The sequence below is a fragment of the Astyanax mexicanus genome, chromosome 5, assembly GCF_023375975.1.
Source record: "Astyanax mexicanus isolate ESR-SI-001 chromosome 5, AstMex3_surface, whole genome shotgun sequence".
Taxonomy (NCBI): Eukaryota; Metazoa; Chordata; class Actinopteri; order Characiformes; family Acestrorhamphidae; genus Astyanax; species Astyanax mexicanus.
This window is the reverse complement of record NC_064412.1, coordinates 7,464,838-7,477,339: the sequence shown is the minus strand read 5'-3', so window position 1 is coordinate 7,477,339 and position 12,502 is coordinate 7,464,838. Positions and strand designations below refer to the sequence as shown.

The window sequence follows — 12,502 nt, the reverse complement described above, 5'->3', positions numbered from 1 at the left end:
GGAGAAAAATGAGAGTAAATTACAAATAATCTTATCATACATCATATACACTCACACCTACATACACCTTATTAGGAATGCCAACTGTGGTGCACCTACTCATTCATGCATTTGTTTTCTAATCAGCCAGTCATACAGCTATTGATCTCATTTTTCGTAAAGTAGTGGTGGTGAGCAGAAAAGCATCTCAAAATGCAGAACTGAAAACATGTCTAATCCTAATGTGAACGAGCTGCAACATCAGAAAACTATGCTGGATTCCATTTTTGTCAGCTAAGAACAGAAAGCTGAGGCTGCTAGGGGTCAACTAGTCAACTGGAACAACCACTAGTCATTGCAGTAGATACGTAGCTGGTAGGATAAAAACAGTTAAACAATGATGTTAAAGCAATGATGTTGATAAATGGTAAAGAATCAGCTCTGTAAATCACAGTAAAATAATAATAATAAAAAAAATGCAATGCAAATTCAGGTCAAAATGCAGGATCCATAGGCACCAAATGGTCAAGCGGTTTATGGTCTCTGCCGCTATAATCAGGAGATCGCTTGTTCGAATCCTGCTCATTTAGCTTGCTGTCAGCTGCTACATCAGCAGTAGTTCGAGAAGAGATGACAGCAGTTATGATGTAGCTGAGTAGCAGCTAAATGTGTGGGAAAATCAGCCTAGCTAACTTGGGAAACACATCAGGTTCTGCTTCTTTCAGCCAAGAACAGAAGGCTGAGGCTGCAGTGAGCAAAGACTCATCAGCATTAGACTGGATAAGGGCTGGAGAAATGTAATCTAGTCTGATTAATCGGTATGATGAATCTCAGTCGTGCTGAGGCACACGGATTTAGATTTAAGGGTCAAAATTTGGCACAAACAGTAATAATCCATAGACCCAACCTGTTAATTCCCAAAAGTGCTAAGTGAGTGTATATCTAGTACTGTATTTATAGACATAGATGTATCAGTGTCCAACTGCTTCATTTTAACCAGCATTTTCATTATGCATGAGGGCAGGGACATTCCAATATTCTCAGTGTTGTACATACGCTTACATATACATTAGCATTAAATTTTCAGCTTGGGCTCGTATAAAAGATTTCCCCCCATTTTCACTTATAAAAGTTATTGGCAAGTATCCAATTCATCTCTGGACTTTAATCATTTACAGGCTGCTGTTAGAGTTGGTGGAACAAATTGGTTGAAATATAGATCAAACTTTAATCATAAGACTGAATTTTGAAATTGCATGTAAAAAAAAAAGAAATAAAAAGGTAAAGCCACCACGTTATTTAAGCAGGGTACATTCAGTCCGTGCTTAATGTTAAAGATTTGGAAATAGATTTGTTGTGAGTGTCAGAGCCGCTGCTGTATTTATGAGAACAAGAGTGTCTTTGAAAGAAGATTTACTGGATGAGTCAAAGTACAATGTCACAACGCTTTTACTCAGCAGAACTCGCCTTCGCCCTCAACGGATCTGGTAATATGAGGGAGTATTTATCAGGGACTCTCGCTTGAGCTGCTCGGGTGACGTGATGCATGCCCCACATGATAGATGGCTCCGGTGCGTGTACGCTGGTCCGTCGGTGGAGTTAAGCTCATACTTTTTCACTGGGCTTTGCTGTTTGTCAGCATAACATACACTCATATATCCACTGTTTCGCTATACGTCTGCTACGCTTTGAATTTTTTATTTTTGATGGACCTTCAGACCCACACTGTTAGGCCTCAGACAAACAGCTCTGCTTCATAAGCAACTATTAGAAAAGAGTAAATTTATAAAGGCATTAACTTAAACAGCATTATGCAATAGTATTCATTGCCTCTGGGCTCCCCCGCAGTGGCGGCAAATGGAATTCATCCTTTGGGCAACCACTAAAAGACAAATTTCTGGGCATGCTGAGAAATACAGGACCATCTCATTTTCTGAATCAGTTTCTCTGACTTAGCTATTTATAGTTATATGTTTGAGTAAAATGAACATTGTTTTTTCGTTCTATAAACTGTGGACAACATTTCTCCCAAATTCCAAATAAAAATATTGTCATTTAAAGCATTTATTTGCAAAAAAAAAAAAAAAAAGACAGAATTGGCTACAATAACAAAAAAAAAGATGCAGAGATGCATCAAATAATGCAAAGAAAGCAAGTTCATATTCATCAAATTTTAAGAGTTCAGAAATAATCAATATTTGGTGGAATAACCCTGGTTTTTAATCACAGTTTTTTCATGCATCTTGGCATGATGTTCTCCTCCACCAGTCTTACACACTGCTTTTGGATAACTTTATGCCTTTACTCCTGGTGCAAAAATGCAAGCAGTTCAGTTTGGTTTGTTGGATTGTGATCATCCGTCTTCCTCTTGATTATATTCCAGAGGTTTTCAATTTGATTTTATCAAAGAAACTCATCATTTTTAAGTGGTCTCTTATTTTCCAGAGCTGTATATTTGGGTATGTTATGCAGCATAAAGTGCAGCATAAATGCAGCATAAAGTATATTGTACAACAACACATTATAAATTAATATAAGCTTCATAATATTTAACATTAGTATAATTTATGATTAATTTATGATTAAAAGCAATTACAGCATGCTTTGTTAAGGCAGCCTTGTTAAAGCTCTTGGTATTGACATATAATATCTAATGATGATGCATTATTATCACAATTCATAATGCCTAATACATATGGTTATTATAACCTTTTATTAGAACTTTGCTGACATAAATAACCTTCAGAAGTGAATGACGTAGATGACTTAACTTAACTTAATAATATCCTGTAATCAATAGTGACAGCCCTGTTGATGCTATTGGATGATTGTGTAGCGGTCTGTAATTGATGACTCACTTAACTCTAAACAAACTGATTGGATGGATGATTGGTTTGTATTAAAGAGTCCTTGTAATACAGTGTATATTTCTACAGCTCAATAATATCATTCTCTTCATATCCCAGCTTTAAAAGCCAGGGTCAGAGGTCAGAGTCGGCCCCATAGACTCTCTATATAACAGTGCTTTTCTTCAGTTCTTTACTCTGTTAACTACTAATGGTGAACATTGTGCCCTAATGTTTCATAGGCCCTAAAATAAAACCTTATAGGACAATGCGATACACAGCTCTGGAAAAGAAAAAGAGTTTCTTTGATTTTACCAAATTGAAAACCTCTGGAATATAATCAAGAGGAAGATGGATGATCACAAGCCATCAAACCAAACTGAACTGCTTGAATTTTTGCACCAGAAGTTTCATAAAGTTATCCAAAATCAGTGTGTAAGACATTTTCTTAACCCTTTCAGACCCTGTGTTTATTACAATTGTTGCACATTACACTAATCGAGACCTGTTATCCATCAGAGTAGACCATGAACCAGCCAATTAACAGATTGTAAGTTTACAAGCCAATAAAATGGAAGCAAAGCCTTGCCCACTGCACTGGAAAAACACACTGAACAAAATATATATAAATTGGCTCAACTTAACTCAGTCAAGCCATCATTTTCCATTGACTCAGTTGAGTTATTCAACTTAACTGAGTTTTGTTCACACAACAATAGTTGAATTAGCTCAACAGTTCTTTGTCAAGTTTTGAGGGCTTGAAAAAATAGTTTATTTAATATACAACACAAAGATGGCAAGTAACAGAGAGGCCACATCTAATATGCAAATATATGGTGCCAGGAGCCTATAGGGAAGCTGTATGAACCCTACTGTGGAAAGAGCATTGGCACATGTATTATATTAAAAGTTGGTTAAAATCACATTTTTTCATTGGCTCAACAAACATTTTTCAAACAGTTTTCCGGTTGAAGTTCTCTAAACTCATTTCATTGAGTTAAGTTTACTCAATTTGATAGTATAAGTTCTTCTGAGTAAAACACAAAATCTATTTTTAGGGTGCAGCAACTCAGACATTGTAATGTAGCCTGCATTTCTTAAACGGCACCAGAAGCAATTTATCATTTTAGCACTTTAGCAATCAACATTTCTTCCATTCTTTCTGCAGACAACACGGTGGGCATTAGGACCCAGCGATCGGGTTTTAACCGGCAGGAGCAGAACGTCTACCTGTTGCCGATCCGGGTGGTGGACAGCGGACCCCCAGCACTGAGCAGCACCGGGACCTTCACTATCCGCGTGTGCGGCTGCGACACTGTAGGAAACATCCAGTCATGCAACGCGACGGCGTTCGTCATGTCCGCGGCGCTCAGCCCCGGAGCCCTCATCGCCCTGCTGGTCTGCATGCTCATCCTCATAGGTAAGATCACTTCAGATCAGTTAAAGCACTTACTGTACAAGTCCAGCTCTTACTTTTGTTATTCTGTTCAGATATAATTATATGCCATTACATGTTAATTGCACATAATGTGTAATGATGGTCCGCAATTAAGGATATTACCGCGCTAATATAATTCAAGCTGTCATAGTGCACCTATTAATGCACTAAATTATTAACACCACTCATTTTTGAACGCTGTTAGCATAACACGTTTTCTAGTTGCACCCTGTGAACCTTCCACAGTATGGAGCCAGAACTGGAAACACACTGTGGGCCCTTTATTACACCATGCATAAGGCACCCCAGCTACAGTCTATTTTAACACCTTCCATCTGCATTGTTTAAATAGCAATGGAGCGTGCACTGTAAGCCCGGATAAGTTGAGTTTACTTTAAAAATTGAGGAAACCGGTTGCCTTAAAAAAGTTAGCATATGTTTGCAAATGAAACTTAAGTTAGCATAACTTATAACATCAAGTTATTACAACTAAAGGGGAAGTTCATTTTTTTTTGTTATACTGTAAGACCAGATAAGTTGAGTTTACTTAACCTTTTTAAGGCAGTCTGTTTGCTCAGATTTTTTAAGTAATAGGGAATAAAAACTTGAGTGTTAGCGTAAATTAACATCAAGTTATTACAACTAAAGAGGAAATTGATTTATTTGTAAGGTAGCCCAGGGGGAATCACTACACACTGATGGTGAGTGTCAGAAACTGTTGGACACACCCAGTATGCAAATAGATTGTGACATAAGCCAATGGAAAAGAAGCTGCCAATGGCAACAGGCTAAGCTCAGTTATTATAAGTAGTTTTAACTCAAAGATCTCAGTTTGAGTAGTACAGTATATGTGCCCACAAATGTTCAACTAACTCAAAATAGTTGAGTATTGTTCAGAAATATCTACTTTTATGTAAAACAGACTTAAATCATTTGAGTTCAAACAGTGTATGGGCTTACAGTGTGTAAATATATCTATACTCTAATGGGCATGGTGGTCTTGATATGAGGTATGTTCACAGGTTTGTTATGCACACATGGACACACAGCAGTGCACAAACCTAGTGCAAAACTTTTACATCAACCAAATAAAATAACATTGCTGTTCCCATAAATGAGCTGCTTGCGCAACTTCACAGCATGAACCAACAGAGGAATTACCTCTCTGAGAAGTGTTGGACACGTACAGGTAACTATTAAAATACCCATTAAAATAGCAATCCGCCAAACTCAGAGAGCACACCTGGCTCTTAAAGGGAATGTGAAGTGAAACACTGATTAGTTTATTTCACATTACATCCAAAATACACCTATAAATAATCAACAGAATTAGTACATGCCTTGGCTTGTTTTTTGTGCATTTTGAGCAAATGTGGAATGTGTACTTTTCCTGTCATTATGATAGCAAAGTCACTGACACACCCTAAATCAGGCTGCATGGTGCCAGTTGATGGCTTACCTATAGATTGCTAACATATGACCCAAAAAACACAAAAGGTTTCATAATGTGTCCTAATTGTTTCTCATGACAGTATGTGATGCTGTTAAAGAAACATGAATTTACGCAAATTATTAAATTAAACTATTAAATTATCTATCTATCTATCTATCTATCTATCTATCTATCTATCTATCTATCTATCTATCTATCTATCTATCTATCTATCTATCTATCTATCTAAATGAATTTGCATTCATTTACTAAAAGTCTTTATCAAGTTATCATGATAGAAGAAGTCGCAGCAGCGGTTTAAAAAAAAATCAACAGAATTAGTAGCTACATTCTTTTGTGTTTCAAGCTGCACAAGGTGTACTTTTTTCTGTCGCTACGATAGCAAAGACACACTGACATGCCCTAAATCAAGCTGCACGATGCACTGTTGATGGCTAACCTGTAGATTGCTAAAATAGGGTGCTATATGTTGCTACACTGGCAGACAGGTGGTTTTATTGTTATGGCTGATTTGTGCATTTATTTATTTATTAGTCTTATTAAATTAACACATTATCGTAGTAGTAGAAGTTGCAGCAGGTTTAAAAAAAAAAAGAACAAAAAAAAGAACAGTATTAGTACATAAGTACTTTTGTGTGTTTTCAACCACACAAGGTGTACTTTTCCTGTCGTTGTGATAGCAAAGACACACTAACATGCCCTAAATCAAGCTGCATGGTGCACTGTTGATGGCTCACCTATAAATTGCTAAAATAGGATCCTATATGTTGATACACTGGCAGACAGGTGGTTTTATAGTTATGGCTGATTTGTGTTTGTGTATAATTCTGTACTCTCTAACTGTATGGGCAGAAAAAATAGCACAGCAGACAAAGACACATAGACACACACACATACACAAGCAAGCAAACAAAAGCACACACTCTCTCCATTGTGTGTTTACTAATCCATTGACTTCCCTGCTGCTGCCATGTCTGTAATGGCCCATCATCTTTATTTTAACCTTTCATTTGTGTACGAGGTCCGATCTCACGCAGGAAGAGGCCCAGGGAAGGAAAAAATCAAGATGAAAGTGACATGAAAGCCAATCAATATTTCATTCTCCCCCTTGACTCTGATGACTTTGCGTTTGGACGTCCTCTTTCATGTGAGGAGAAGAGAAAGAGAGAAAACCTTTGTTCGGGTCGGAGAGCAGACACAAAATAGGGCCTAGTGAATGACATCCACCCACTTTCCGCAGGAAAGCAGTGAGAGAGAGAGAGAGCTGGTTTGAATGGATGTGGTCCTCCATCAGCAAAAGAGCAGCATCAGCACCTCTGTCCCCTTGGAGCAGCCTGAGCTTTAAATAAAATAGAGCAGGCGTTCACGGCGCCACACTCTCTCTCGCAGGTTAGAGAAACAGTAGTCGGAGAGGAGCTGCAGTTTCATTTCTGAAAGTTGTATGAGATTATTCTGTCTTTATTTATCATCTCAGTCTAAAACAATAGACTCTGCAGCTCATAATCCTCCACAATGTTAGATTCCTACACGGCAAAATTCTGGAGTTAAAAAATCTGAAGTTAAACAAAACTGTGTAAAAGTATTAAATGGTGTGTGTTTATTTTCTATCTTAAACTATAAGTTGAGTTAAGGAAAACTCTTTGGTGGTGTATTAGAGTATTTCAGAGTTTATTCCAAGGTGTTGAGGAGCGTGACTGAACTCTCTAATGGGCGTGTCCCCCAATCCTAGCTCACCATCAGTGTGTAGTCTTGCCCACCAGGGCTCCTTCCATGGGGTATTTCTTTATATATATATATTTTTTTTTATATAGTGGTTGTTTGTTTAACTGATATGTTGTTGGCTATAAGAGCAAGTTACCATCTTCTGCACTGTAAAGCGTGGCAAAGTGCTGGAAATGCAGTGCAATGCAGTATTAAAGTTGCCATGCAATGAAAAAATACACTGACATACAATTGTTGAGTGTGAAGTTGTTATTGTAATCAATAATGATGTTTTTTCTTGTTATTTTTACTCCTAAATGTTCCAGGGTTTTAAATTATTACATTGCTTTTGTTTTAAATAATATTAGTTTAATAACACAATTAATTAATTGATTTATTTTTTAACACTGTGAAGGTGTTTTATGGTAAAATTAAGTCCAGCTGAGAGCTGTATTTTACTCTAGATGGGATAAATATTTTAACTCCAACAACAATTCAGACTTATCTTTTTAAATTTTTGTTCAATTTTTATTTTGTTTGTCTGTCCTTGCTGGTTCAGTGCACCCTACAAGCCTATAAGTGCTTTCCAAAATGTATGATTGATATATTTTCAAAATTTTGTCCCTGATTTCCGTTAATCATTTCACACAACACAGTTTTTTAACACAGATTTTAACACAGTCACCTACAAAAATAGAGCCATATTTATCCTAGAACAAATCCAAAGACGAGAACAGAAGATTAAAAATAATTTAATATCAATAGAATTAAACAGTTAGATGTTAATACGTTTTTGGAGAAGAAGGAAATAAGGAGGGAAAGCTTAATATTGCATTTGATGAAAGCAGCAAAGGGAGTGTGTAAGTCACGTTCTTTTAAAGGCAGGTGGTAGCTGGAAGCTGATTGGTCAGGAGATGAAGCGATGTAGTCTACTGGTAGAACTTTCCCAAAAGCTTTTATTCAACTATTAACAGTTTAAAAAGCATTTAAGCCCCTCATCTTCCCAAAATGAATCTACAATCGAATGAATCTACATGAAACAGTGCTTTTAACAACTGATGCCATCGCAAAGCAGCTTTACAGAAATGTGATAGCAGCACAGAGAATCAGACAAAACATAGAACATACAAAACATACCTCTATTGAGCGACAAAGGCAAGAAAAAACTCCCTCAGAACTAAAGGAGAAAGAAACCTTGAAAGGAACCAAGGCTCACGTGTACCTTGTACAATCAAGGCTGATATATAAGAAGTGGAAAGCTTTAAATAGGAAGCAAGCTCTTTTAAAAGTGTAAGACATATATTATAGAGTGATAGAGTTCTAAAAAGCCCCTAAATATTCTATACATCTTATATAAATGCAATCAAGCTTTATTGATAACTGATAATGAGATTTACACATCTCTGTGGAAGAGATTTTGGTCCACTCTTCTTTTTAGAATTGTTTTAATTCAGCCACATCAATCAGACTTTGACTAGACCACTCCAAAGCCATTCAGAGGTGAATTAGTTTGTGTACTTTGGGTCATTTTCCTGCTGCAGAACCCAAGTACGCCTGAGTTTGAGGTCACAAACTGATGGCTGAACATTCTCCTTCAGGAATTTCTGGTAAACAGCAGAATTCCTGGTACAGTATTACAGCAAGTTGTTTAGGCCTTGGAGCAGCAAAGCAGCCCGAGACCAACGCAAACTACCACCACCATGTTTTACATGCAGTATTAATGAAATCTGAATTTTAAAATTTATTTAGAACAGTAGGATCTGAAAACAAACCACTTTCAGCCACCAATCTTAACATGTTATACTTTAGAGGCCTGTGTAGATCCTTAATAAAGGGCTGAAATATTTAGGATAAGTTTTGCAGATATTGATTAAGCCTAGTCTATTAAAAGGAAAATTAGTCTACAACTCAGCTTAATTCATATATAGTGTTTCATATTTAGTGTTTAGTGTGAAGACTATACAGTATGAACTGGGTCTAATGGGCATAGGCAGGCCCCTTTAAAAGTGTAAAACCTTCAGCTAGTAGTTTGAAGAGCGTTAAACGCTGTGTATCTAAAGTGGATTTCCAGTCAAATTAACTTAGCAGCAAGATTCATTTTCTCTCCAGTGTACATTAGCCTGTTTCTCCACACTATTTCTGTCCCATTGTAGCGTGTGGATTTACAAGGAATAACCATCAGCAAGCATTCAGCACATTGCCACTGCAGCAGAAAGCTCCTTTAAGGCATTGCCAATCATGGAGGGATTATGAGCTGAGAGAGCAGATCTCAGGGGAATGTGAACAGACAGCCATGTGTAAAAGCAGGGGGAAGTCTCTCTGTGTGTTCAGACATGAGGCACATAGAGTTGAGTTGGAATGAAATAACTCAGCTCTAATGCAACAGCGCCTTCCCATTTCACACCTGTTCCTGGTGATACACCATTCAGACACACTTAAGTTCATCCCGTGTAGGACATGACCAAGTCCTGGCCTGTCACAGGTGTTCCCTCGCCCATATTAGATCAATCGATGGCCATGATGAGAGGAAATGAAAACAAATTTCTGCCTAATTAGCTACAAAACAAACAGCTCCTCCTTGGGCGGATCGGGAGGGCGAGGTGATGGATCCATTTGGGCGCGGCGCGGCATCTGCGCACATCCGTCCCAATTATAGCCCATCTGCCGCGATGGGAGTCGTCGCCTGCCGGCCGCCCGAGGGGAAATTAGCTGTCTTGTCAGGAGCGTTTATCGGAACATCTGCACGCCCAGGAAGTGCCACATGTTTCTCGGGGGCAGGTACATGCAGCACTTCCTCACCCACTAAAACCTAAAACCTAAAACCCTTACAACAGGCAGGAGCTTCCTGAGGCGTTTCGCAAGATCCTAGCGGTAACTCGTCCTCGGATGGATTTTTGGGATGTGGTGTATTGCGGAGTTGTTGCATCTTCTGAGAGGAGACGGAATATTTTGTCAAAGCAGCCCATCGTGAATATATACAGGGGGCTGATGTAATCGCTCACTGGTGCTCTTCCTCTGATGTTCTGCCTTCTTCTCAGGTTCAGTAAGAGCACTACTGTAGATCTTTTTCAAAAGACTCTACAAGATCACTGAAGCTCACCTCACATACGCTGCCGTAGACCAAACCGATAAAATCTAGGCCATGTTTTATGACAGACTGCGCAACATCATTTGTGATTTAGTCTGCCCAGATTGCATGAAAATAAGGCAAAAATTATGCTATTCTGCTTGAACATTCATCAGCATTCATCTGCACCAAACATGCATCAAGATACACTATATTGCCAAAAGTATTCGGTCACCCATCAAAATTGAACATGGGACGCATGTTCCAGTCACTTACATGTCCACAGGTGTATAATAAAATAATAAAAGAAGCAGCTAGGCATGCTGGGACTGCTTCTACAAATATTAATGAAAGAATCGTAAAATTTCACTACTCACTACTAAATATTTCAGATAAGGCAACCAACTTTCGACAGAGTCAATCATTAAAGATCTTCACTTCATGTGGTCTTCAGATTAACTCAAGAGCAATAGAATGGGAATAGTTTTTTTTTTTTTTATAGCCAAGCAGCTGCATCCAAGCCTAACATATTGCAGGAGAGCAGACACTTTTTGCAATAAAGTGTATATTTTTTGTATTTTGCAATACTGTATAGATTTTTTAAAAACACAGTATTAGGTTTGCATGTAAAGATTGGTCAGAAAGTGGTTAATTTTGTGTTACTACCCCTGAATAGTAGTGTTTGCATAAAAAAGTGATGTTTTCTTAATCTCTTATTCAAACATATGATATGATAGTGTGTTTCAGGGTTTTAGTAAAGCTAATGGTAGTAAACTTATACGAACCATGATAAGTGATGCTAAATGTTTTTTTTTTTTATTATTATTATTATTTATATGAGTGGAACATAAAAATGAACTTAAACCTGCCATTTGTCGGCTCTCCCTGTCAACTCTTTCCCTTAATCCTTAGCAGCTCTGCTGGTGACCAGTGGAGGTGGAGGTTAAAATATCATCCATTCCTCTGTTAGAGGAAACACTGAAAAAGTACTTCAAAGAATAACACTTTAAAATACAAGGGTATACACCCTATACAAGGGTAATACTTTATAATAGTCAACCCTAAAATCTAACCCTAACCCAAGTTTTATCCTAAACCTTAAGGGGGCACTAATCCCCCTGATTTTAGCTGACTTCACTCTCAGCTCAAATTCGAAAAGGCAAAAAAAGTGAGGGGTAGTTTGGGAAGGGCACTGGGTGATGTATGGGTTTAGAGGCGGGATAGGAGGACGAGCTGATTGGCTGAGCTGTTGGAGGAACTCAGCAGTGGTAATATTGATTAACTGATCTGCATATTGTGATGTACCAAAGTATGCAGACACATCATCCACACCTATAGCACAGTTGAACGTGTGAGCGTGAGGCAGAAATTACCATAATAAAGCTTTTTTTTTTTTTAAATATTAGGAAATAGAAATATAGATTTTAAGTAGGACTGAATCAAAGGAATCCTAAAAATGGTTTATGGTTTAGTGGCTCTTTAAATCTAGCCCTAAAACTTAACTTAGCACTAAAGTGTTAAGATAAAAGTTAGGGTTAAAGTTTGGTGTAGGGTTCAATATAATAGAGAATCATTTACTTTCACCTTAGAACTCAGTTGCAGTTAAACAGCAGTTGAATGTTAGTTGAGCATCTATGAAGCATCTACTGTATAATGGACCATCAAAAATAAAGTGATACCATCAAATTTTCTTTAAATCCTTACTACGCACAATTGAACTTGTAGCTCAGTAGAAGATGCATTAGAATAGATCTTCCCATGAAATGCTCCCAGTCAGTGGCCGCTGAAGTCCCCATATGAATTCTGCATCTGATTTGGTATGCATACCACTATTCAGCGGCAGCCAGTGTAACCCAAGTCTATTTACTCAGCCCCTGGCTATTAAGGGCATCTGATTATGATGGAATTGAAAAGTAAAACAAAAGAGTGGCGTGGTCAAGGAGTCACCTCCCTCAGGCTTGAGGCCAGGCATGGAATCAAAGAGAGAGAGAGAAAGAGAGAAAGAGACTGATCAGAGC

The 12,502-nt window shown here is 37.9% G+C and overlaps 1 protein-coding gene across 1 annotated transcript in view; it reads left to right on the top strand.

Annotated features, from left to right (window-relative positions):
• The window catches only part of LOC103036892 (cadherin-22), a 330,834-nt gene that overhangs the window by 306,168 nt on the left and 12,164 nt on the right, over window positions 1-12,502 (top strand). Inside the window, exon 12 of the mRNA XM_022675617.2 lies at window positions 3,994-4,245. Within this exon, the coding sequence (XP_022531338.2) occupies window positions 3,994-4,245 (252 nt within the window). The remainder of the gene's footprint in view (window positions 1-3,993; window positions 4,246-12,502) is intronic.